Source organism: Beta vulgaris, chromosome 7, assembly GCF_026745355.1.
Source record: "Beta vulgaris subsp. vulgaris cultivar EL10 chromosome 7, EL10.2, whole genome shotgun sequence".
In the NCBI taxonomy this organism is placed as follows: Eukaryota; Viridiplantae; Streptophyta; class Magnoliopsida; order Caryophyllales; family Amaranthaceae; genus Beta; species Beta vulgaris.
This window is the reverse complement of record NC_079208.1, coordinates 6,069,434-6,095,516: the sequence shown is the minus strand read 5'-3', so window position 1 is coordinate 6,095,516 and position 26,083 is coordinate 6,069,434. Positions and strand designations below refer to the sequence as shown.

The 26,083-nt window shown below is 39.4% G+C and overlaps 3 protein-coding genes and 2 long non-coding RNA genes across 7 annotated transcripts; all 5 read left to right on the top strand.

Annotated features, from left to right (window-relative positions):
• Positions 1-977: 977 nt before the first annotated feature.
• LOC130589442 (uncharacterized) lies at positions 978-1,487 on the top strand. Its single transcript, XM_057390703.1, has one exon. The coding sequence runs from the start codon at positions 978-980 to the stop codon at positions 1,485-1,487; it is 510 nt and encodes a 169-aa protein (XP_057246686.1).
• A 711-nt stretch (positions 1,488-2,198) lies between these two features.
• On the top strand, positions 2,199-3,944 carry LOC125491615 (uncharacterized). The gene is made up of 3 exons (XR_008970404.1): positions 2,199-2,283; positions 2,909-2,965; positions 3,748-3,944. It is a non-coding gene; the product is annotated as an uncharacterized LOC125491615 (long non-coding RNA).
• Positions 3,945-11,271: 7,327 nt separating this feature from the next.
• LOC130592181 (uncharacterized) lies at positions 11,272-12,991 on the top strand. Its single transcript, XR_008970403.1, has 3 exons — positions 11,272-11,325; positions 11,956-12,012; positions 12,795-12,991. It is a non-coding gene; the product is annotated as an uncharacterized LOC130592181 (long non-coding RNA).
• A 4,294-nt stretch (positions 12,992-17,285) lies between these two features.
• On the top strand, positions 17,286-21,474 carry LOC104898497 (pentatricopeptide repeat-containing protein At1g62260, mitochondrial). 3 transcript variants are annotated; one of them, XR_002040412.3, is made up of 2 exons: positions 17,286-17,713; positions 20,746-21,474. XR_002040412.3 is itself a non-coding variant. In XM_010685587.4 (2 exons), exon 2 carries the CDS (start codon positions 18,139-18,141, stop codon positions 20,137-20,139), a length of 2,001 nt encoding a protein of 666 aa, XP_010683889.2. In that variant the 5' UTR covers positions 17,419-17,713; positions 18,009-18,138; the 3' UTR covers positions 20,140-20,638. The 3 variants fall into 3 exon arrangements, 2 of the variants coding, with proteins under 2 accessions (XP_010683889.2, XP_010683888.2); XM_010685587.4 differs by lacking the exon at positions 20,746-21,474 and adding an exon at positions 18,009-20,638 and having other exon boundaries at positions 17,419-17,713; XM_010685586.4 differs by lacking the exon at positions 20,746-21,474 and adding an exon at positions 17,994-20,638 and having other exon boundaries at positions 17,419-17,713.
• A 431-nt stretch (positions 21,475-21,905) lies between these two features.
• LOC104898496 (hypothetical protein) lies at positions 21,906-25,627 on the top strand. The gene has a single exon (XM_010685585.4). It carries the CDS (start codon positions 24,894-24,896, stop codon positions 25,200-25,202), a length of 309 nt encoding a protein of 102 aa, XP_010683887.2. The 5' UTR covers positions 21,906-24,893; the 3' UTR covers positions 25,203-25,627.
• The last annotated feature ends 456 nt before the right edge of the window (positions 25,628-26,083 follow it).

The following is a 26,083-nucleotide window of genomic DNA, read 5'->3' as shown; positions in this document are numbered from 1 at the left end:
GAAAGTTTTATTTCCTTTTGAGCCTACTGCTGCCATCACTGCTGTTGGTTCTCCTTTAGCTCCCACGAAAGCTGTTTTGCCTGCAAAAAAGACGGCTATTGCTGTTGAAAATGTAGTGGCTTTGGAGTATGTGCCGTGTATTAATGGTGTTGGGCAACAGGGAGACAAAACTTTTGTGGCATCAATTGATGTTCCTGGTCCCACGTTAATTAATGCCTCCATTCTTCCTACTTCTGCACCAGGTGGGACCAATCTCAATCCCACTAATGACCAAAGGCATGTTTTCACTTTTTCGAGCAGTAAATCTGAGCCTACTGTTCCCCAGAAAAAATCCAAAAAGTGGAAAAGAATCGCCAGAGGGGCCTTGGAGGACAAAGGTGACAGTGAATGTATGGACACAGATTTCGATGACACATGTAATAAACGTTTTTCTGAATCAGCTGAGATGGAGCCTGGTGATATTGTTAGTGGTGTGAAACGTACTAAGTTGTCATCCCCACATGAATCCTGTTCCATGTTTGAGGCGGAGGTTGGTGATGACCAACCCCGCCGATCATTATGAATACCATGTGCTGGAACTGTCGAGGGATGGGCAACCCTTGGTCAGTTCGACAGCTCCGACGATGGAGTGTATCTTATGCCCCCGACATTATTTTTTTGTCGGAGACTATGTTAAAAAAGAATGCTGCTGAGTCTCTTAAAGAGCGGTTGGGTTTTGCGAATGCTTTTGCTGTTGGTAGTATAGGGAGGGCTGGAGGTCTTTGTATATTTTGGACTGAAGACGTCAAGTTTACTCTTGTTTCTTTTTCTCAGAATCACATATGTGGTGACATTGATGCAGGTAGTATGTCTTGGAGGTTTGTAGGAATTTATGGGTGGCCAAAGGAGGAGGACAAACATAAAACATGGAGTTTGCTTAGGCATCTTTGTGAGGAGTCTCCCTTACCTTTATTGATTGGTGGGACTTTAACGAAATCATGAGCTATGGTGAAAAGGAGGGAGGGGTTGATAGAAACAGGCGTGCTATGGTTGCTTTCCGAGAAACAGTTGATGATCTCATGCTTCGTGATTTGGGCTTTGTGGGACCATGGTATACATGGGAGAGGGGTAATACGGCAGCTACTAGGATCCGTGAACGTTTGGATCGCTTCTTGTGCTCGGCTTCTTGGTTCGATCTTTATTCGGACTTTGTGGTTGACCATCTTTTGAGATATAAATCTGATCATGTGGCTATGGTGTTGCGTCCCCAGACTCATAATACTCGAAGAAAGAAGAATCGTGGGTTCCGGTTTGAAACTTGTTGGTTACTAGATGAGGGTTGCGAGAGTGTTGTGAAGGATGCTTGGGTTCATTCGGTGGGGGCTGAGCTGCCGCAGCGTCTTACCTCTATGGCTCGTGATTTGGCAGGGTGGAGTTCGGTTAAATTCAAGAAGATTCATGACCAAATTGCACACACGGAGAAACGGCTTTTTAGAGCCCAACTGTAATACTCCGTATTTTTAATACTAATTTCGTACTAATTAAGAAAATATAAAAGAATTAATAAAAAAGGTATTTTAATTTATTTACAAGTTAATAGGAATAAATTATTAGTAATATGAATTTGTTAGGAATTTCCGGAATTTTAAAAGAGTAACCTAATCGACCTAGGGTTACTACCTTTTGGAAGGGAGTATAAAAAGGAAAAGAAGTTGGAATTTCAGATAAAAACCCTAAACCCTTTCTTCTCCCTCTCTCCTCAGCCGACATTCATCTCTCTCCTTCTCTCTTTTTCGAATTTTTTCTCTCTCTCAGAATTTTCTTTCTCTCTCTCGGATCTCTCTCTCTCGAATCTCTCTCGCGGGTTCGCTCGCTACTCTTCTTCTTTGGCTTCGTGCAAAAGGGTCCGACGAAGGTACAAGGTTCGAGCGCGCAGGGTGCGCAGGCGTCGAGGGTCGAAAAGTTGCGAGATTCCGTCGAAGGGTCGAGTTGTGCGCGATTTCGTCGAAGGGGTCGAGGTGTGCGCGAGTGTCGAGAGTTCTGTCCGGGATCTTGGTGCGAAGGTGCTGTGGTTCTGTGAGGCTCGCGAGTGTCGCGCGTGTGGGCGACGTACGAGCAGCGACGAGAGTCTTGGTGAAGGGTTCGTGTGGTGCGAATTCTGTCGAGCACAAGGGTGCGAGTCCGCCGGAATTCTTTGCGAAAAGTGGGTCGAGTGCTGCACAAGGGTCGTGGTGTTGAGGGTTTCGTGCGCGTGAGTGGTGTGGTCTTCGGTCGCCGGAATTCTTTCGCCGGCGATTTCTAACGGTATAATTTTGTACTTAACTTAGTATGTCAGTTTATTAATTATTCTTATATTTACTGTTTCGTAGTTAAGAAAGGTTTGTAATTATTAATTAATAATTAGATGTGTAATAAATTATTAGTTAAGTTATTGTTCTGTTTTAAGTAAAATTCTGGTTAGGTTTGTAATTGGAATAAGTTGGAAGTAGGAAAATTGTGTATTATTATTAGTTACATTATTATCGTTTCATGAGTAACCTGTTTCATGAAATCTGACTTTGGGACGTTGACTCACCTTTGGACATGGAATTACCTTTTGGACATGGAACTTACTTTTGGACATGAACTTACCTTTTGGACATATGACTTACCTTTTGGACATATGACTTGACTTTTGGACATAAGACAGGCTGGACTTATGACATTTTGGATTGGTAAAAAGTGGACTAATGTTACAACTAACTTAGTTACTCACTAACTCTGACTTCTAAAAGACGTTAAATTCACTAGATTAGAATTATAACGAAAGTTCTGGAATAAGGTTTTAACTATTGCGTAATTCGAATCGTTAGATCGTTATGGTCTTAGTACGTAGTAGTTGTTAGTGTTATCAAGGACGTAACACTAAAGCTTTGTTTTAACGATTTAGGTCCCAATTTCATAAGCGGCTCGTTCTATTAAGTCAGCGAAAATTCTCCGTTACAAGGTACGTACGCGTACCAGTTTACTTTCAAAGCTTAGTATCATGTTTAGGTTGCAGTTCATGTTATTGGAACCTAGTACCATGATAGGGAACATTTGATTGTGATTGTTTGGTTAGACGTTTATAACGTGAAATCAATATGATGCATTGAAATATGTTGCATTGAAATGCGAAGTTCTATCGTAGTGTAACATCAGCATTATTAATCTGATCTATAGAGTAACAAGAGTGTTACTAGGGATAAGATTGAGTTTGGTAATTAAGAGAGTATGTAAATGACTCCTTAAAGTTATAAAAGAATGATTGGTAATAAAAGAAGATTATGGCGATACTTGTAGTTGGACTCCCTACAAGTATAGAACAATGGGGGGAGTGTAGGACTTGTCCTACACTCCTACGCAGGCCTACTGTGACGACAGTAGTGTCCTTATATTTTGATAACTCAAGTAGGCGGAAGGTTCCGTTCGATCTTGGGGGTATGCATACTAAGGTGATGGGTGTGAGACGGAACAAAACCGTATTTGCATTTCATCTAATAGACCAAGTTGTCTATTAAGGATTCAGTAGCCCGTATGATTCTAGTAAGATGACGGTGCCCGTTCGATGCCAAATAATGAAAGATTAAAGGATGTGAGATAACGTAGGTTCATATAACAGTTGTAATGTATGCATCATTTATGTTCATATAGTTTCAATGGTTCATTACGTACTCAGCATAGCTGACCTGTGTGTTATTATGTGTTTGTTGTCCTGTGATGAACTATTGATACTTCAATGGGGAGCAGACTAGGTGAGCTGGTGCTGCTGCATGACATCAAGCATATGGGGGCTAGACTGTAGTTTGAAGTTAACTTTTGGTTTGATCATTAATGAATTTTATAGAACATTATTACATGGTTTGAGTTTGAATAAAGAGGGGTCATCTATGATTCCCGAGTTGTAATTACATTTTCTATTCCGCTGCAATTTGGTTTTGAGACAATGAATTTGAGTTACCGTATTTCTAATTATGCCTTGCGTTCCATCGCGGCGGTAACACTCCCAAAGTCGATGCGACGTAGCATTAGACGTGTATGGATTTTGGGGGTGTTACAAAACTGGATTCAGAGCCAGAAGCTCCTATTTTCAAAGACGTTTTCGAAACGATTTCAAAACGGGTAGTATGGGCTAGGAGCATATAGATCATGTCATTGCATTAAGTCATAGGCATGTTATCATTGCACTTTGTTTGTATCTCGAACTTGTATGTCTCTCTGTGTAATTGAAATGTGAAAGTTCTTGAAATCTTCAAATGTGACTAGATTAAGAGAGTGTACAAAGATAGGTCTAAATTGATTAGACTCAAAACTTATTTAAGTATAAAAACTATTTTATTGATCGAATGAGCTTGATTTCACTTGTGGATTTCAAAGTTAAAATGAGCATTTACCTCTTTACAAAAACTTAGACTATTCTATTTTGTTTTTACTTTCACAGATGGTTCACGACATAGGCTGTAGGGACTTTTTGATGAAACAAGTAGGGGAAGACTGGGATATGTGGTTCTTTAAAATGAAGTCTGCTATGGATTACAGAATTATGCAAGGGGAACATGGTTACGATCTGAGGGCTCTAGGATACACTTCATGCTTCGTTATGTTCCAGATATAGAGCCATATAGATTTGTTCATCGTAGGTATGGGGATATGTGGACTCCAGAAGGGTATTTCAATAGGAATAAGCATACCTACGGATACAGAACCTGCCTTCCGAAAAGCACTTCCTCACTGACCTTAAATACTGCGAGAATGAGTGGAGGGTTCGTGAGACCAGGGGTCAAAACCCTTCTACTTCATCTGAAAGGGAAAGTTCGAGCAATAGGGCCATAGATGGGAATTCTGAGAACCCAGGGGTCATACCTGAACCGCCATCAGCACCTGTGGCAAAAGGCCAAGATACCAGCCATTTGAGGATGAGTTAGTGGCCGATGACTTTCAGAATCTTAGGACAGTCACTTACGTCTCTGATGATGAAAGGAACAATAGGACCTTCATTATAGTGTTGGGTGGGGTCCAGGTTGTACCAGGGTTACATGGGGAGGATGATGATGATGAGCCACCTCCACTAGAGGATATACCAGTTGAGGAGGAGACCCTGCTGAGAATGAAGACCCTGTTGAGGATGAGAATCCTGTTCAGGAAGAGGATCCCATTGAGGAGGAGGATCCCATTGAGGAGGAGGATCCCATTGAGGAGGAGGATCCCATTGAGGAGGAGGATCCCATCGAGGAAGAAGACCCGAGGAAGACCTAGGACCCATACTAGAGATATATTCTTTGAGGACGGCGAGCCTGAGGCAGATGAGATTGACCTTGATGGAGGGATGGAGGATTCTGGATCAGAGGATGAAGCTCACCGTCTTGGCCCATAGTTCTTTTGAACATATATGTAGGATTAGGATTTTTGTTTTATTTTGATCGTTTTTGTTCATTTGTTATGTTAGGGATAATAAGGCTTGCATGCCGATTAGGGAGTAACATTATTTGATTTATATATATATATATATAGTATTTCTTTACAAATATTACATTCCCATTTTCAATAATAGTGCATAGTATTATCTTTTATTGTTAATTATGGCATCTTATTTTGGATGATTGTAATGCAAGTCAGTACAGACTTAAAGGTGTTCGCAATATATGTTATATGTTAAATGTGTATTCGTTGAATAAGTTAAAACAAAAATTATGTGTAAGTCACTGAAATAGCTACTATGTTAATTTCAGCGCAGAATGGTTCGATCGGGAGGCGCCCCTGACACCTCTCTTAACATCGAGCAATCGATACGTGACCTAGTACAGATTACAGCCAACTTAGCCCAAGGTCACAGCCGGGATGGGACCTATCTGAAAAAGTGGCCCGTAGGAACCCACCTATACTAAATGGAAAAGGGGGACCTGAAGAGTTGGAAAACTGGGTTGGGGAATTTGATAAGCTTTTCTTCACCTTAACCTGTCCTGACGAGAAAACAGTGCCCTTAGCTAGTTACTATCTGCAGGGGGATGCCCATTTCTGGTGGACCCAGGCTAAGGACAACCTTCTCAGCCAACCGGGTTTCGGGTGGGAAACTTTTAAAAAGGCCCTAAGAGACAAGTACTACCCTCCGTATCTTAAGAAACAAAAAGCCCAAGAGTTCATGATGCTGGAACAAGGGACCATGTCGGTAGAGGAATATTACCGAAAATTTATTGAACTGATGAGGTTTGCCCCAGAGATTGCCCCTACTGAGGAGGCTAAAGCCTCACGTTTTGAATTGGGACTTACCCTTGACCTGCAGGGTAGACTGGGGGGAGATACATTCACCTCTCTGGACCATGTGTTTGGCAAAGCTGCCCACCTTTATGCTATCAGGAAAAGGGAGGAAGGGGGTAAGCTGGGCGAGAAACGTAAGGATAACCCAAACCCTGAGGGCCAAAGTTTGAGAAAAAGCACAACGGGAACCAGAATAATCAAAACCCTCAGAGAAATTTTGGTAAGGGACCCAACAATAACCCTAATCCCAACAACAACAACAACAACCGCAACAATAACACCAATAACCGCAGACCTGAGCGTGTATATCGGTGTAGAAAGTGCCCGAACAACACCCTGGTAAGGATTGTGAGGGTAACAAGGTTGAATGCCGGGAATGTGGGAAGATGGGGCATAGAGCCTATGAATGCTATTCGAAAAACAAGCTAAACCCCAATGGCCAAAGGAAGGGGAACTATGGGGACAAGCCCCGAAACGGAAATGGTAACGGGAATGGTAACGGGGGAGGTAATTACAATGGGAATTCTAACTATTCCAAGCCCGCTACCAATACCAGCAACCAAGTCTCTAATGTAACAATGCAACTAGTTCCCAAGATAAGGGCAAAGGGAAGCTGTACATGATGACGGCTAGTGAAGAAGAGGCTCGTAGAGACGTTGTCACGGGTACATTTTCTATCAACTCCACTCCTGTTAAAGTTTTATTTGATTCTGGAGCATCCTTGTCATTTATTGCCCATGCAACTGTTAGAAATTTAACATTGGTCGAGTCTGAGTCGATTTCTATGCCTATAGTCATTCCATCTGGGGAGACTGTTAATTGTTCTAAAAGATTCCTAAAAGTGCCATTAAAGATAGGTGAGGGATACTTTCCCTCTGATCTGATAGAGTTTAACTTATCAAACCTAGATATCATTCTGGGGATGGATTGGCTTGGGAAGTACAGGGCTAAGATAGATTGCGATGCGCAAAAAGTGGAACTAAAGGACCCTTTGGGGAAAAGAGTGTCATATAGGAGGATACCTCGAGAACCAGGAATTAAAGTTATCAATGCGTTACAACTTAAGAACTACGTAGACAAGGGTTGGCCCCTATTTATGTGTTCAGTGAGAAGAGTGGAGGATGATCCGTTAAGGCCTGAAGATGTGCCCATAGTCCGGAATTCCAGGATGTCTTTCCTGAGGAAATACCTGGTATGCCTCCAAGGAGAGATGTAGAGTTCACCGTTGACCTAGTACCTGGGACTGGACCCATTTCGAAAGCCCCGTATCGGATGGCTCCGGCAGAAATGAATGAGTTAAAGAACCAGTTAGAGGAACTTCTAGACAAAGGGTATATTAGACCTAGCATGTCGCCATGGGGAGCACCCGTCTATTTGTGAAAAAGAAGGATGGTAGCTTGAGGTTATGTATAGACTACCGGGAGTTGAACAATGTCACTGTGAAAAACAAGTATCCATTACCTAGGATTGATGATTTGTTCGACCAACTTCAGGGTGCGGGGATGTTCTCCAAAATGACTTAAGGTCTGGTTACCATCAGTTGAGGATTGTTGATCATGATATACCTAAGACTGCCTTTCGAACCAGATATGGCCACTATGAGTTTACGGTTATGCCTTTTGGGTTAACAATGCACCGCGTTTTCATGGACCTTATGAATAGAATTTTCCGACCCTACCTAGACAAATTCGTCGTAGTATTCATAGACGATATCCTGATCTATTCTAAGAACAAGGAGGAACATGAGGATCATTTGAGGGTCATTTTGCAGACACTTAGGGACAACCAACTTATGCAAAGTTTTCGAAATGTGAATTTTGGTTGGAAAGAGTGTCATTTTTGGGTCATTTTATCTCTAAGGAGGGTGTATCAGTCGATCCTGCGAAAATCAAAGCCGTGAGTGAATGGCCTACTCCAAAGAATGTCACGGATATACGAAGTTTCTTGGGTTTAGCCGGTTACTATAGGAGATTTGTGAAAGACTTCTCCAAAATAGCAAAACCTATGACAAACCTGATGAAGAAGGATTGTAGGTTTACCTGGAATGAGGACAGTGAGAAGGCCTTCCAAACACTCAAAGAGATTAACCTCAGCCCCTGTCCTAACCTTGCCTAAGGGAACGAAGGATATGATGTGTATAGTGATGCATCCAAAAATGGGTTGGGTTGTGTTCTGATGCAAAACGGGAAAGTTATAGCTTATGCGTCCCGACAGTTGAAGCCATATGAAGTCAATTACCCAACACATGACCTAGAATTGGCCGCCATAGTATTTGCACTCAAAATCTGGAGACACTACCTCTATGGGGTAACCTGCCGTATCTTCACCGATCACAAAAGCCTTAAATATATCTTCACCCAGAAAGACCTCAACATGAGGCACGCAGATGGTTAGAGCTCATCAAGGACTATGACTTAGACATCCAATACCATGAGGGTAAAGCCAACGTTGTTGCTGATGCGTTAAGTCGCAAGTCTAGCCATAGCCTGAATACATTAGTCGTTGCCGACAAACTTTGTGAGGAATTCTCTAGACTTCAGATAGAAGTTGTTCATGAAGGGAGGTAGAAAGATTGCTGAGTGCCCTAACCATCGAACCTAACTTCCTAGAAGAGATAAGGGCGAGTCAACCTGGGGATGTGAAACTTGAGCGAGTCAAGGCAAAGCTTAAGGAGGGCAAAGCAGAGGGGTTTGCGATCCATGAGGATGGGAGCATACGATATAAGGGTAGGTGGTGCGTGCCACAAAAGTGTGAAGAGCTGAAACAAAAGATAATGAGCGAGGGTCATAACACGACGTATTCTGTCCACCCAGGGGGAGATAAGTTGTATAAGGACCTCAAGAAGATGTTTTGGTGGCCTGGTATGAAGAGAGCAGTAGCTGAGTTTGTTTCCAAATGCTTAACATGCCAGAAAGTCAAAAGTGAACACAAGAGACCTCAGGGAAAGATTCAACCCTTAGACATTCCGACTGGAAATGGGACTCGATATCCATGGACTTCGTTGTCGCCTTACCTAGGAGTCGGGGAGGCAATAATACCATTTGGGTGATAGTGGATAGACTAACCAAGACAGCAAGGTTCATACCTATGAAAGATACGTGGAGTATGGAAGCCTTAGCCAAGGCTTATGTGAAAAATGTCATTCGATTGCATGGAGTACCCACAAGTATAGTATCAGATCGAGATCTCGATTCCTGTCGAATTTCTGGAAAAAGGTCCAGGAAGCATTTGGTAGTGAGCTATTAATGAGTACAGCCTTTCACCCAGCTACCGATGGTCAAACAGAACGAACTATTCAGACCTTAGAGGACATGTTGCGAGCATGTGCTTTAGAATACCAAGGGTCATGGGAAGACCATTTGGACCTCATAGAATTCTCATACAACAACAGCTACCATGCTAGTATTAAGATGGCACCATTTGAAGCGTTGTACGGGAGAAAGTGTCGTAGCCCTTTGTGTTGGAACGACATCAGTGAGACTGTAGTGTTAGGACCTGATATGATTCAAGAGACGATGGATCAAGTGCGAGTCATTCAAGAAAAGATTAAGACTGCACAGGACAGGCAAAAATCCTATGCGGACCAGAAGCGAAGGGACGAAAATTTCGAAGTTGGGGAAAAAGTGTTGCTTAAGGTGTCCCCAATGAAAGGAGTGATGCGATTCGGGAAAAAGGGGAAGCTAAGCCCTAAGTTCATAGGACCCTATGAGATACTGGCGAGGGTAGGGAAAGTTGCTTATCGCCTGGATTTACCCAACGACCTAGAAAGGGTCCATAACGTGTTTCACGTATCCCAACTCCGGAGATACGTACCTGATGCGTCACATGTCCTTGAACCTGAAAACGTAGAGATAGACGAAACTTTGTCCTATGAGGAGAAACCTGTCCAGATCCTAGACCGCAAAGTGCGAAGTACGAGGAATAAGGACGTCAGAATTGTCAAGGTGTTGTGGAGAAATCAAACTACCGAGGAAGCCACATGGGAAGCCGAAGATGCAATGCGTCTGAAGTACCCTGAGCTTTTCCAAGAGGTACGTGAGTTACGGGGACGTAACTTTTCTTTTAAGGGGGGAAGAATGCGATAGAATTTCGCGCTTTCACCCTAAAGTATGTTAATTATGTTGATTATGTTAGTTATATGCTAGTTATGTGTGAAAATGCTTATCTATTGTGTGAACGTTAGAAAACGCTTGTGAAATTTGGGACTTAGAAGTGCAAAAGATCGTCGTTAAGACGGGCTACCTCAAAGTTTCGGGACGAAACTTCTTTTAAGGGGGGAAGCCTGTAATACTCCGTATTTTTATACTAATTTCGTACTAATTAAGAAAATATAAAAGAATTAATAAAAAGGTATTTTAATTTATTTACAAGTTAATAGGAATAAATTATTAGTAATATGAATTGTTAGGAATTTTCGGATTTTAAAAGAGTAACCTAACGACCTAGGGTTACTACCTTTTGAAGGGAGTATAAAAAGAAAAGGAAGGGAATTTCAGAAAAAACCCTAAACCCTTTCTTCTCCTCTCTCCTCAGCCGACTTCTCTCTCTCCTCTCTCTTTTCGAATTTTTTCTCTTCTCTCAGAATTTTCTTTCTCTCTCTCGATCTCTCTCTCTCGTCTCTCTCGCGGGTTCGCTCGCTACTCTTCTTCTTTGGCTTCGTGCAAAAGGGTCCGACGAAGGTACAAGGTTCGAGCGCGCAGGTGCGCAGGCGTCGAGGGTCGAAAAGTTGCGAGATTCCGTCGAAGGGTCGAGTTGTGCGCGATTTCGTCGAAGGGGTCGAGGTGTGCGCGAGTGTCGAGAGTTCTGTCCGGGAGTCTTGGTGCGAAGGGTGCTGTGGTTCGTGTGAGGCTCGCGAGTGTCGCGCGTGTGGGCTGGGCGATACGAGCAGCGACGAGAGTCTTGGTGAAGGGTTCGTGTGGTGCGAATTCTGTCGAGCACAGGGTGCGAGTCCGCCGGAATTCTTGTGCGAAAAGTGGGTCGAGTGCTGCGACAAGGGTCGTGGTGTTGAGGGTTTCGTGCGCGTGGTGGTGTGGTCTTCGGTCGCCGGAATTCTTTCGCCGGCGATTTCTAACGGTATAATTTTGTACTTAACTTAGTATGTCAGTTTATTAATTATTCTTATATTTACTGTTTCGTAGTTAAGAAAGGTTTGTAATTATTAATTAATAATTAGAGTTGTGTAATAATTTATTAGTTAAGTTATTGTTCTGTTTTAAGTGAAATTTCTGGTTAGGTTTGTAATTGGAATAAGTTGGAAGTAGGAAAATTGTGTATTATTATTAGTTACATTATTATCGTTTCATGAGTAACCTGTTTCATGAAATCTGACTTTGGACGTGTGACTCACCTTTGGACATGGAACTTACTTTTGGACATGGAACTTACTTTTGGACATGGAACTTACCTTTTGGACATATGACTTACCTTTTGGACATATGACTTGACTTTTGGACATAAGACAGGCTGGACTTATGACATTTTGGAGGGTAAAACAGTGGACTAATGTTACTAACTAACTTAGTTACTCACTAACTCTGACTTCTAAAAGACGTTAAATTCACTAGATTAGAATTATAACGAAAGTTCTGGAATAAGGTTTTAACTATTGCGTAATTCGAATCGTTAGATCGTTATGGTCTTAGTACGTAGTAGTTGTTAGTGTTATCAAGGACGTAACACTAAAGCTTTGTTTTAACGATTTAGGTCCCAATTTCATAAGCGGCTCGTTCTATTAAGTCAGCGAAAATTCTCCGTTACAAGGTACGTACGCGTACCAGTTTACTTTCAAAGCTTAGTATCATGTTTAGGTTGCAGTTCATGTTATTGGAACCTAGTACCATGATGGGAACATTTGATTGTGATTGTTTGGTTAGACGTTTATAACGTGAAATCAATATGATGCATTGAAATATGTTGCATTGAAATGCGAAGTTCTATCGTAGTGTAACATCAGCATTATTAATCTGATCTATAGAGTAACAAGAGTGTTACTAGGGATAAGATTGAGTTTGGTAATTAAGAGAGTATGTAAATGACTCCTTAAAGTTATAAAAGAATGATTGGTAATAAAAGAAGATTATGGCGATACTTGTAGTTGGACTCCCTACAAGTATAGAACAATGGGGGGAGTGTAGGACTTGTCCTACACTCCTACGCAGGCCTACTGTGACGACAGTAGTGTCCTTATATTTTGATAACTCAAGTAGGCGGAAGGTTCCGTTCGATCTTGGGGGTATGCATACTAAGGTGATGGGTGTGAGACGGAACAAAACCGTATTTGCATTTCATCTAATAGACCAAGTTGTCTATTAAGGATTCAGTAGCCCGTATGATTCTAGTAAGATGACGGTGCCCGTTCGATGCCAAATAATGAAAGATTAAAGGATGTGAGATAACGTAGGTTCATATAACAGTTGTAATGTATGCATCATTTATGTTCATATAGTTTCAATGGTTCATTACGTACTCAGCATAGCTGACCCTGTGTGTTATTATGTGTTTGTTGTCCTGTGATGAACTATTGATACTTCAATGGGGAGCAGACTAGGTGAGCTGGTGCTGCTGCATGACATCAAGCATATGGGGGCTAGACTGTAGTTTGAAGTTAACTTTTGGTTTGATCATTAATGAATTTTATAGAACATTATTACATGGTTTGAGTTTGAATAAAGAGGGGTCATCTATGATTCCCGAGTTGTAATTACATTTTCTATTCCGCTGCAATTTGGTTTTGAGACAATGAATTTGAGTTACCGTATTTCTAATTATGCCTTGCGTTCCATCGCGGCGGTAACACTCCCAAAGTCGATGCGACGTAGCATTAGACGTGTATGGATTTTGGGGGTGTTACACCAACAACTTCCCATTACTGATGCAAGTTGTATTGAGTGCGCTGCGCTTGAAAAAGATCTTGATGATTTGCATGATAAACAGGAGGCTTATTGGTACCTGCGATCGCGAGTTGCTGAAGTTAAGGATTGGTGACAGAAACACGAGTTATTTTCACCATAAAGCTTCACAACGAAGAAACGGAATTATGTGAAAGGTTTGTTTGATAAAACGGGCACTGGCATGAGAAGGAGGAGAACATTGAAGGTATTTTTGAAGAGTATTTTCGAGATATCTTTACCTCTTCAAACCCCTCAACTGTACACATTGACGATGTCCTGCAGTATGTTAGCCCTATTATTCCTGATGCATGTAATCAGGCTCTCTTGAAGCCTTTTACAAAAGATGAAATATTTGCTGCCCTTCAACAGATGCACCCTTGTAAAGCTCCAGGCCCTGATGGTATGCATGCTATCTTTTATCAGCGTTTCTGGCATGTTATTGGTGAGGATGTTACAAAGTTTGTCTGTAGTATTTTACATGGTTCTGCTTCTGTTTGCTGTCTGAATAATACCAATGTAGCTCTGATTCCCAAAGTCAAACATCCTACTCGTGCTGCTGAATTTCGCCCTATTGCTCTCTGTAATGTTTTATATAAACTGGTGTCAAAAGCAATTGTTATTCGGTTAAAGGATTTTCTCCCTGATATTGTTACAGAAAATCAGAGTGCCTTTGTTCCAGGGCGTCTCATTACTGATAATGCTTTGATTGCTCTTGAGATTTTTCACACTATGAAGAATCGTACAAGAAGTAGAAAGGGTAGTATTGCTATGAAACTTGATATGAGCAAGGCTTATGACAGAGTTGAGTGGGGTTTTCTCCGGAAGCTTCTGCTAACTATGGGTTTTGATGGGCGGTGGGTGAATCTGATCATGGACTGTGTCACTTCTGTTTCTTACTCTTTCATGTGAATGGAGGAGTTTGTGGTTCTGTTACTCCTGAGCGCGGGCTCCGCCAAGGTGATCCTCTTTCCCCCTATTTATTCATCTTGATTGCTGATGCTTTTTCTAGAATGCTTCAGAGGAAGGTTCATGACAAGCTTATTCATGGTATTCGCGCTAGCCGGAGCGGTCCTGAAATTTCGCATCTTCTTTTTGCTGATGATAGTCTTCTCTTCACAAAAGCCACCAGACAGGAATGCACTGTTATAGTTGATACTCTCAACCAATATGAGCTAGCATCCGGGCAGAAAATTAATTATGAAAAGTCTGAGGTTTCTTTTAGCAGAGGAGTCAGTATCGAGCAGAAGGATGAGTTAGTTGGAATTCTGAAGATGCGGCAGGTTGATAAGCATGAAAAGTACCTTGGTATCCCTTCTATGGGCGGTCGGTCAAAGAGATAATTTTTGACTCACTTCTGGATAGAATTTGGAAGAAACTCCAAGGTGGAAGGAGAAGCTCCTCTCGAGAGCTGGCAAAGAAGTTCTTCTCAAAGCTGTCATCCAAGCTATGCCTACTTATCTTATGGGGGTTTATAAAATCCCAAGCTCGATCATTCATCGCATTCATTCGGCCATGGCAAGGTTTTGGTGGGGGAGTTCCGAAAATAAAAGGAAGATTCATTGGAAAAGCTGGGACTCTATGTGCACTCTTAAATGCTTTGGTGGTATGGGATTTAAGGATCTCAATGTTTTTAATGATGCTTTACTAGGTCGACAAGCGTGGAGACTAGTTCGAGCCCCACACTCGCTTTTTGGGCGGGTTATGAAAGCAAAGTATTTTCCTACCACTGATTTCCTTGGTTCTTCACTTGGTTACTCTTGTAGCTACTCATGGAAAAGCATTTGGAGTTCGAAGGCGTTGATTAAAGAAGGGTGTCTGTGGCGTGTTGGGAATGGGGACAACATTGGAGTTTGGAGCGATCCGTGGGTGATGGGTGATGAAGGGAGATTTATCTTAAGCTCACCTGTTCCTGGCATTCAAAAGGTGAGTGATCTTATTATTCCTAGTACTATGGAGTGGAATACTGGATTTATCGAGGAAAATTTTGATGAGAGAGATGTGAAATGTATCCTTGCCATCCCTTTGGGTTCTACTGAGCACCATGATGAAATAACTTGGGCACTCACAAAAGATGGGATTTACTCTGTGAAAACAGCATACATGTTAGGTAAAGGTGGCAACCTTGACTCTTTTCACCAAGCATGGGTAGAGGTATGGGTATGAATGCTAGCCCCAAAGTTAAACATTTCTGTGGAGATCCTGCACGATTCTCTCCCTACTCGTGCTCTTCTAAAAACTCGCACCTTCTTGATGATGATTCGTGCCCTTGGGGCTGTGCGCAAGTGAAACCACCTTGCCATGCCTTGTTTGAATGTCCTCGTTGCTCGAGCTTTGGCAGACTTGGCGTGTGAAGAGCTTTGTATTAATTCCTCCAATCTTGGGATGTGTGATTTGGTAGAAAGCTGGAAGAATTGTGATAAGGCAACCCTTTCTCGTGGCATATATCTGCTTGGTGCATATGGTCGAAAGAAATTTATGGGTCTTTCAAGGAAGCGAACACCGAATCATGTACTTGTCTTCGTGTGCAGCGGCTCGTGGATGAAACGGCAAATTTACGGCTCGTTCTACTGCACCAAGCAGCGTCGTGCGGCTAGTGCAAAGGTCTGGCGGCTCCCCCTCTTGGTTTGCTGAAAGTAAATGTTGATGCATGCCTGGCGGATGTTGGATGGGTTGGTTTAGGCGTGGTGGGGCGTGATTCACTGGGAGATGTTGTATTCGCGGCCACTCGGCGGGTTAAGCATTTTGGAGCCCAGTTGTGGCCAAGCCAAGGCTATTCAAATGGGTGTTCGTCTTGGTCTTCGATTTGGAGTTAGGACATGATTCTTGAGTCGGATTGCCAAAGTGTCATAACGCGGTTGTCAAAGCATGCTTTGTTTCTCTCGGAGCTTGACATCACCCTCCACGATATTTTAGCTTCTTGCTCCTCTCTATCTTCTCTTGTTTGGTCACATGTTAAACGTGAGGGTAACTTTGTAGCCCATCACTTAGCTAAGTAGTTCCATTTGTGTTGAACAAATTTGGGAAAACCATCCCCCCCGGAGGTGGCGCCCTATGTACTCATGGACAAGTTGTCTTTGAATTAATCTAGCTGGCTTTCCCCTCAAAAAAAAAAAATGTAATTTGATCGTTAGTGCACCATATAAGTTTTGCCTAGTTAAGGGGATAGGGTGAGCGTAAACATTGGATAGTGGCTATCGTTCTTAAATAAGTAAAAATATGTCGGAGCTCCAATCTTTATTGTTCAGATAGATTTCTTAACCACCTTCAGTTCTAATATTTTGGATTTGTTACTCACTGGGTATCAGTTCAAAACTAGGTTCTAGTTATGACTTCCGTAATATGTTAATCAAACTAAAGTTTAACATATTAAAAAAAAAGGTTTACAAATGGTAGGAGAACAAAAAAACATATCAGTTAAATTGAAAATTGACCATGTAATTTTGTTGATATGTTTCTTAAAATGAGTGATCATTGAAAAATTTTGCGGGGATATACCAAGGCATTTTCTAGGGATATACCTTACTATTTTTTTTTTGTGGGGATATACCAACCTAAATTTAAGTTTTGTTAAAAGGTACAAAAAATACTATTTTTGGCGAAAAAGTTAAATTTTCGGCATTTGACTTGGTAGGAACTCGCGAGTGAGCCATAAAGTAACAGTGAGGAAGTTGGAGGAAAATGAATGTAATAGAAGCAATTGAATGTCACACACTATACAAAGAGTAATTAAGCAAGTCAAAGACTGAAAACTTGACTTTCTCGCCGAAAATAGTGTTTTTGATATCTTTTAACAAAACTTAAATTTAGGTTGGTATATCCCTACAAAAAAAATTAGTGATATATATCCCTTCAAAATGCCCTATTACCCTAGTATATCCCTGCAAAAATTTTAATTGTCGTTATTCCATAAATTAAAAGTCAATGCAGAAATTTGAGAGGTGACTAGGTATTAGGTCTCCATACTAATTTTATTGAATTTGGGATTTGGACCACATTTTAAAGACTGAGCTTTGTCTGGTTCTAATTTTTTGGGTTCTACCCGGTTTAACTTTTAGTTATTAGGGTCAATTTTGAATCCAAATTTTTTTGAATCAACCATGTACTTGATCTCACTCACCCCTATTATCTTCTATATCGATTCCACATTTTGCATTGGTAGAACTGACCCTATACCTAATATCTAACTACTATTGATAGACATCTAGCAGCTACCCCCAACAACTACAACTACTGCAACAGCTCACCGCTACTAGAACAGCTAGTTTTGCCAAACCGACCCTATACCTATTGTAATTTGTAGGTTTATCATCCTCTGCTGTCCCATCAAAGCTCGACGTGAACCAACTCGGCGGGGATTCTTCCGACGAAAGAATATTTCACGCTTGCTTCGTGAAACTGCTGATTGATTGCTCAACACCTTTACTCTTACTCTCCCATGTCTCCTCAAATCTAAACATCAATAAATTCCATTCACAAATCAACTTATTGAGTTAATACCCATCTCAGTATCTCACCTCCGTAACCCTTCCACTCTCTCTCCTCTCCTCCTTTTCCACTTCTTCCATCTTCAGGTATATCAATTTCATGCCTTAATTTGCTAACTATTAATCAATATTATGAGACTTACCTGTTGTATGTTATAATTAAGCATGGACTTGGGAAATGGTAATTGAATTGAAATTTGTTGTTTGTTTGTTCTAGAGTTTGAATATTTGTAGAATTGGCATTTTGAGCTGTTATCATGCTAATATTATTGTACCTTGTTGATTCTTTTAATGTGAAGTTTGTTGATATTGTCATTGTTTTCAAACAATTTTTGTAGTTGATTGTTTTTCCTGCTACTTATTCTAGTTTTTGAAACAATAGGATCAGCCATGTGTCAAAGAAAGAACTATAGCTCGTTATACATTTTGGTGGGTTTGACAAGATTGTTTAGTTTAATCCTCAATTTTATGATTACTAAAGAGGGTCAATAACATGAGAAAACCTCGAAACGATGCAACGCTATTATGTACAATTAGAAAGAATTCTACACTGTCCATTTCGTTTGGGAATCCATTGGAGGAGACCCATGTGTTATCATACGCCGAACTATTATGGTGCTCAGTGTCCTGACCTTCGTGTTTGGAACAAGCACATAACTCAGCTGATCCGAAATGGTCGGTTTAGTGAAGCAAGATCACTGTTTGATAGGATGTCTGTAAGGAACACCATAACATGGAATTCGATGATGAGTGGATATGTTAAGGATGGAGAGATTTGGAAAGCTCGTAGGTTGTTTGATGAAATGCCAGATAATGTTAGAGATGTGGTCTCGTGGAACTTGATGATATCAGGTTATGTTTCTCGGCGTGGGGCTGGGATGAGATATGTTGAGGAAGGTAAGCGTTTGTTTGATCAGATGCCTAAGAGAGATTTAGTTTCTTGGAACACTATGATTAGTGGTTATGCTCGAGTTGGGAGAATGGATGATGCTCTATGCCTTTTTAAAACGATGAGTGCAAGGGATGTTATTACTTGGAATGCAATGGTGACCGGCTTTCTACAGAATGGTGATGCTGATAGAGCTATTGAGTGGTTTAGGAAAATGCCCAAAAGGGATGCCTCTTCTTTAAGTGCACTTATATCAGGGTTAATTCGGATTGATGAGTGGGATAAGGCAAAGGAAATCTTGCTTGAATGTGGAAAAGAAGTTGAAAATGAGAAGCAAGATCTTGTCCAAGCTTATAATACTTTGATTGCAGGATATGGGCAAAAGGGAAGAGTTGATGAAGCTCGAAGTCTTTTTGATCAAATGTCATATTGCCCATATGGAAGTGTCAGAGGAAAAATTGGAGTTGAGAGGAATGTAGTGTCATGGAATGCTATGATTATGTCTTATATTAAAGTGGGTGATGTCATATCTGCCAGAGAACTTTTTAATCAAATGGTAGATCGAGATACATTTTCTTGGAATACAATGATTAGTGGTTATGTTCAAACTTCGGATATGGAGCAAGCAGCACAACTCTTTTCACAAATGCCAAACCCTGATATAATGTCATGGAATATGATGGTGTCCGGATATGCTCAAAGTGGGAACTTGGATTCTGCTCTTGATTTCTTCAACAGGACACCACAGAGAAATCTGGTCTCATGGAACTCTGTAATTGCGGGATGTGATAAGAATGGAGACTATGAAGGAGCAATCAAGTTGTTCATACAAATGCAGATTGAGGAGGTGAAGCCGGATAGGCACACACTATCATCAATTCTTAGTGTCTGTACTGGAGTTTCAGCCCTGCATTTGGGTAGGCAAATTCATCAATTGATTACTAAAACACTTATTGCAGATATACCTATCAATAATTCACTGGTTACAATGTACTCAATGTGTGGAGCAATAACTGAGGCAAGATTCATGTTTGATGAGATGGGGCTGCAGAAGGATGTAATCTCTTGGAATGCAATTATAGGTGGATATGCATCTCATGGATATGCAGCAAAAGCTTTAGAGATTTTTGAAGAAATGAAAAGGATCAAAGTGCAGCCCACAGTTATCACATTTGTTTCAGTCCTGAACGCTTGTGCCCATGCTGGCTTACTGAAAGAGGCTCGCAATTATTTTAAATCCATGCTTCCGGATTTTGGGATTCAACCCGGGAGCGAACATTATGCTGTACTGGTAGACATTGTGGGTCGTCATGGCCACCTTCAAGAAGCCTTGGATTTAGTCTATAACATGCCTCACAAGCCTAATAAAGCCATATGGGGTGCTCTGCTTGGAGCTTGCAGGATACATAACAATGTAGAGCTGGCTCAAGTTGCTTCAGAAGCTTTATCAAAGCTTGAACCAGAAAGCTCAGCACCCTATGTACTGCTCCACAACATGTTTGTCGACGTGGAGCAATGGGAGGACGCGAAAAACATCAGAAATGCGATGAATATAAACAATATTAGAAAGGGACGAGGATCTAGTTGGTTAGAGCGTGTAACATCTGAAGAATGTTGCTACTAACTGTGGAGAATCTAGGAACTGAATTTCGATTTTATATGCAGTACCGGTTTTGAGTTGTTGCTGTAAAGTGTAAGTAATGCAGGTCGTCAAGATGGTGATGGCTTTATTTCAGGAGGCATAATGTTATAGACCATTTTATGTGATATAGGTGTCAAAGAGTTTTAGAATTTCTCACTTATGGTGCAAAATGATTGCAGCTTAATAGATAGTCCTTGTCACCTTGTATGTGAAACAATGGGAAAAATGATTCTTCTCTCACGTAGTTTCTCTTGCTCCTTCTTTGAAACAATTAAAACCATGGTTTTTTTTTGTTACATATTCTTAACTGTAGAACATCAAGTTTTAATCTTTTCAGTTTCCCTGTAAACATCATGGATAACAATTCTAAATTGAGTTCTATTTTAGAGGATGTAGATAAAACAAGAAGTATAACTTAAACATTTTGGACAACCCAAATCATGTAGTAAATACCAAAATAAAGACCATGTGTTCTAACAAATTTTCATCCCAATATCATGGAAATAATTAAAAGTTTGAAGCAAGATATGAAAATTCATTTAAGAAAAAGGAAATGTCAAATGAAAAAAATGGTTTCACCTACTGCAGGGGAAGCTAGCAGTGAAGGCATTGAGCTCGACAAAATGGAACGAGTGAAAATCTGCGTAGAGCATTTTTTTTGCCCTCACGGGGAACCTTTTGGTAAGAAGAAAGATCCTACTGGATCAACACCTCTTGCACGTCAGTTAGTCTAACTATATAAGTCAACACTTGAAAGTAAGGGGGATATGAGGGAGTCCTTACTTCCAAACACAAGTAGGTAGTCACAAGGTGAGTTCCCCACCACCCTCACCAAGCAAGCTTGGTTTGGTAAAGCATATATTGTCCCCATATCTACCCCCAATTAGTACATACACACGTCCGTAGAATGAGAACAATATCCACGACGAACATAAAAGTCTAGATTATGAACACAGAGACCAATACCAATGAACATGTACCAACAGAGATGTACACATGTTCATTGGCTTGTTAGCCATGTACAAATGTACATATGTTCATTTGGCTTGTTATCCATTTGCATTTGGTCAGTTAGCCACGTACATGTTCGCACCATGCTTTACGTACAAGCTTGTGCACCATTTAGGCGTTATATATACCGCCAAAATACTTTTTTTACAACTTACTAGATTTCCCTTTTCATCAACTTATTTTTCTCAACGCACAAAAATAAAAAAACTAATATGAACCCGGTGCACACTAATTAGTGTGCACCCGATCCATATCACGTGAGTTTATGATAGTGTATGTTAAAATGATATAGTGTATGTTAAAATGATATAGTGTATATTAAAATGATATAGTGTATGTTACAGTGATATAGTGTATGTTAAAATGATTTAGTGTATGTTACAGTGATATAGTGTATGTTAAAATGATATTGTGTATATTAAAATGATATAGTGTATGTTATAATGATATAGTGTGTGTTAAGTGTATAGGTGTTAAACTGATATAGTGTGTGTTACAATGATATAGTGTATGTTAAAGTGATATAGTGTGTGTTAAAATGATATAGTGTATGTTACAATGATATAGTGTATGTTACAATGATATAGTGTATGTTAAAGTGATATAGTGTATGTTAAAGTGATATAGTGTATGTTAAAATGATATAGTGTATGTTAAAGTGATATAACGAGTCACGTGCCTAGGCCTGGTCCACACTATTTTTAGTGTGAACCGGGTCCACGCAAATCGAATTGCACAAAGAAATATCAAAATTGCTAAAAATTCTAAATTCTTTCTTTGCTACACTAAAAAATTTATCCATTGAGTAGATGTGTTCCTTTTTCTGTTAAATGTACAATCTTCATTATAGCAAGTGCATATATTCGTGTCCTACATATAATATACCATATATGTTTATAGTTACTATTATTAGGGGTGTTATATACTTTCTCTGTTTTAAAATTATTGTTTAAAAAAATTGTTAAATGGGTCTGGGTCGCGTCCGTCATGGAGTAATGCAAATCCACTTTATAAGACCAACAAGATTCTACCTCAAAAACATATGGTAATGAGGGAAATAACCCCTTAGCCTTACAATGTGAATACAACTCATACAAGTCTTCAATTTGAGATACACATCCCAACACTCCCCCTTAATTCCAAATTTGTTATTTATGGGACAACACTTCCACTAACATATGGGTTGTTCATGGGGCTCAACACTCTCCCTCACACGTGATTTGTTTTTAATTTCAATCAATCCAAATCCCAACGTGGACTCTGATACCATTCTCTGCCAACTTTGTATGTGGTCAAGCATTCCTCCGACATAGTCTTGTCTTAGGCCAACGAATTTATCATGGTATTAGAGCGAACCATGCTGACCCATTATGAAATGAAAGAAGGAAGGTGTTAAAGATCTATTTGAGGGTAAAAAAAGCCCAATAAAAATGTGATTACCCCAAGAAGGGACTCAGCTGACCTCAATCCTCATGTCGAAAGTCTAGAGAGGACCCAACGAGGATGTTGTGACCTATCCAAAGTGTAAGATTAAAAGTGACTCATATATGGGGAAAAGTGTTAGGAGTGTAACGACCCACATGTGAGTTGAGAATAGTTGTCTCACATTGAACAAATAGAAGATAATGACTAACATATATAAATTGATAGGTTACTCCACCTATTACAAGTTGGTCTTAGAATGTAATCCTGCCAAACTTATATGTTGTCAAACTCTCTTCCTAAACTTTTTCTTTGTATGAAATTTTCTAGGTGTTTTAAGAACCAAAATTTTATCATTAGACTTCCAAATATTTTGTGAATTTTATTAATACTTCATTAGTTTAGATCTCTAGATATTATTCCAACCAGGGGCCAAGGTAAGATATGGCCAAGGCCCAAGAGTGGCCTTGCCCCCCTCCACTCATTGGTGCAGACACTAGAAAAATATTATTAGTGTTTTATCTTTAAAATAGATTAATTATTATTGAGCTAAAACAAATATAACTAGTCTAATTTATTTAATTTATCCCACTCAAATAAGAAATTCAAATTAAATTAAACAAATATATTTTGGATTCTAAAATATTCGAGTTAATCCATATCACTAGTCCGAATAAGATGGTCAAATTGCAAAGGTTAAAAATACTCCCAAGTCATAAGCGAGCCCAAGCTATAAACTACCAATTTTCATGAATGTATCTTCATTCCCTATAAATAGACCTCACATCCTTCAGTTGAGGGGATCGAAAAATTATTATTCTCAAGAGATTATAAAATTCTTTTGGAGTTATCTCTGCAAACATTCAACAATCACATCAAAACTGTGTCGACTTTCAAAAATACTAAAAAGAGTACCTATAATTAATCACATGAAAACCATGAAAGCCTATTGCTAAGAAAAAAGATAGAAACATATTCATTTGAGATTCAAGCTTTGTCAAACTTTATTCGAATACACTCAAACAAAACTCAAATTCGGATTGACGTTGACAAATCGTTATACCACATTCAAACTAAGGTTGACATTGATAAAACCTCACTCTACACTCAACTCCACTAGATATTAATAACACATGTTCATTCTCTAGCTACGGAACAGAATCAGAGGACTTAGTTCATTTTCATTATAAACTGTTTACAGATATTGTACTCAATATACATTATTGAAATAAAATTTCTTTATTACTTTATTTCTTAATTGTCTTACTTATTTTGACTTAAAATTTGTGTATATACTCGGATATCAGTTGAGTTTGATATATATTGTATATTGCAATTTTTTTTATATAAAAAAAGGTATATAAAGATTACTCATTATTGGCCCATCGTATAAATTTGTCTAGCTTCCCGACAAATTCCAAGTATTGATACTATGGATGGGCACCCATTGATTCTGAAAGTGCAACCTTTCACTCTCTTTTCTCCTCCTCCCACACCCATTATTTATGCAATAATTCTTTGCTTTACAAAACAATTATTGTCAACCCTAAATAATGGCCCACATTAACATATACAAATATCTTTAAGGCTGTCCCAAAATAACATTAAGCTTCGTTTGGTAAGGTGTAAAACGTTTTCTTGTAAAATTATTTTCCTCTATTTTCAATTTTATATCGTTTAGTTGGCAAAAGAGTGTAAAACGATTTTCCTTTGGAGTAAAATTACTCTCCTAATGATGGAAAATCATTTTCCCTTCAAAATGAAGGGAAAACTGTTTTCCTTATCTTTCTTGTACACTCCTCTCACTACCTCCTTACTATCCCTTTCATTTCATCATTTTTCTTATATTGAACCAAACAACAAAAAAACTAATTTTGAAATTGCGTTTTCTATTATAAATTGTTTTCCACGAAAATCATTTTATACTGAAAATGTTTTACGCCCTACCAGTTTAATAGCCTAGTCATTTCTAGAATTATAAAATAAAGTTTCAAGGTGTCCATCAAAAAGAAAATAAGATTTTTAAGGTAAGACATAGGTATCATGCTTGTAGTTTAGATGAAGCTTTCACCAGGTTCGTGTGGATTCGCGTTGAAGTCTACTCTCGCTCATAAAAGTCTTATCTCTATTAAGTACTTATCTTAATGTCTTAACGTGCAAAGATGGATTATTGACCTGACCCACTACGCCACGTAATTAAGTCATCTTATTAACTTCCCCTTATATATATAATCTATAGCAACGTAACCCTTTGCTTTATATCATTATTCATTAATTCATATTTCATAAAGTCCTTTAACAAAATGGAGGGGCTCATCCCTTATATCTACAAAGCTATAGTGCAACACAAGGAAGGTGATCAAGGTGTAGCTCATCAGTCATGGAGGCTTATTCATGGATCATCGTCGTCGTCGTCGTCGCCGCTTTCGGCCTCCTCCTACATGAGGCTTCCAAGCGGAGATTCTGGTCGATTTCAAGCAGTTTCTGATATCAACATATTACCATCAACAACCACTCAAGTTATGCTATCATCTGAGATTCGATCCGCGAATCCGTGTTTGAGTTCTCGTCATCATGTTCATCATGATCGTCAAGTTCTATTGATGCATTGATATTGTGAACTACTGAACTGTCAAGGGTACATCACAAAGGTGATGCAGTCTATCAGTTTATGTAACTCATGGAAGTATATATGGAAAAGGCAAATGCTACCATATATACACCTTTGTATGTTATATATTCCTTTGATTTAGTGTGTGTTCTTTGAGTGTGAAAACTAAAAAGTCACAGAATTAATTGTATGTAGGATATTGTGTAAATATATATGCTACTTATGGCCTCAAGGGGTTGGTGTACCATATATGTTCTAAGTATTTGATTTCTTTTGTTCTCAATTGTCCCTCTTGAGTCTTCACAAAGTGTAAATGGTATGTGTGTGATGGCATGGCTACATTTGGATTCAAATGAAATAATATATCAAGTGTATATTAAGTTTTTTTGGAAGCAAAATATATATTAATTAACGTGTTTGGTTTTATCTGTCGCTCTTTGATAATAATACTAATAAAAAAATTGCATTGCTCTAGCTATCAATTTCAAACTTTTACCCTTCATTGTTGTTATTGTTTTAAATTTAAAATTTTTTAAATTAGAAAAGAATAAGGAAAGAAAAGATGATTTCAACTTTTTCGCTGTCAATTTTCAAACGTTAAAATTTGCATAATTAGCATAAGTGTGAATATCGATGAGTTATTAATTACTAAGTATATACAAGATAAAAACCATACCGTACCTTTCACCTTTTCAAGTTTGCAAAACTTTAACTATCTTAAGTATTAATCAGTAAAAAAATTTAAATAGTTGATTTTTTTACTACGATAAAGAAAGTTGAATTTATAAATAGGTACTCCATATAAACAGACTTCCACGATTGATATATGCCTCTGGTCAGAAAAACTAAAAGAATATAGAATTAGAATTACGTAGAACTACC

Bases quoted from the DNA above. Each gene is read 5' to 3' on its own strand.
- LOC104898497 (XM_010685587.4), top strand. From the start codon at position 18,139: ATGCAACGCTATTATGTACAATTAGAAAGAATTCTACACTGTCCATTT.
- LOC104898496 (XM_010685585.4), top strand. From the start codon at position 24,894: ATGGAGGGGCTCATCCCTTATATCTACAAAGCTATAGTGCAACACAAG.
- LOC130589442 (XM_057390703.1), top strand. From the start codon at position 978: ATGAGCTATGGTGAAAAGGAGGGAGGGGTTGATAGAAACAGGCGTGCT.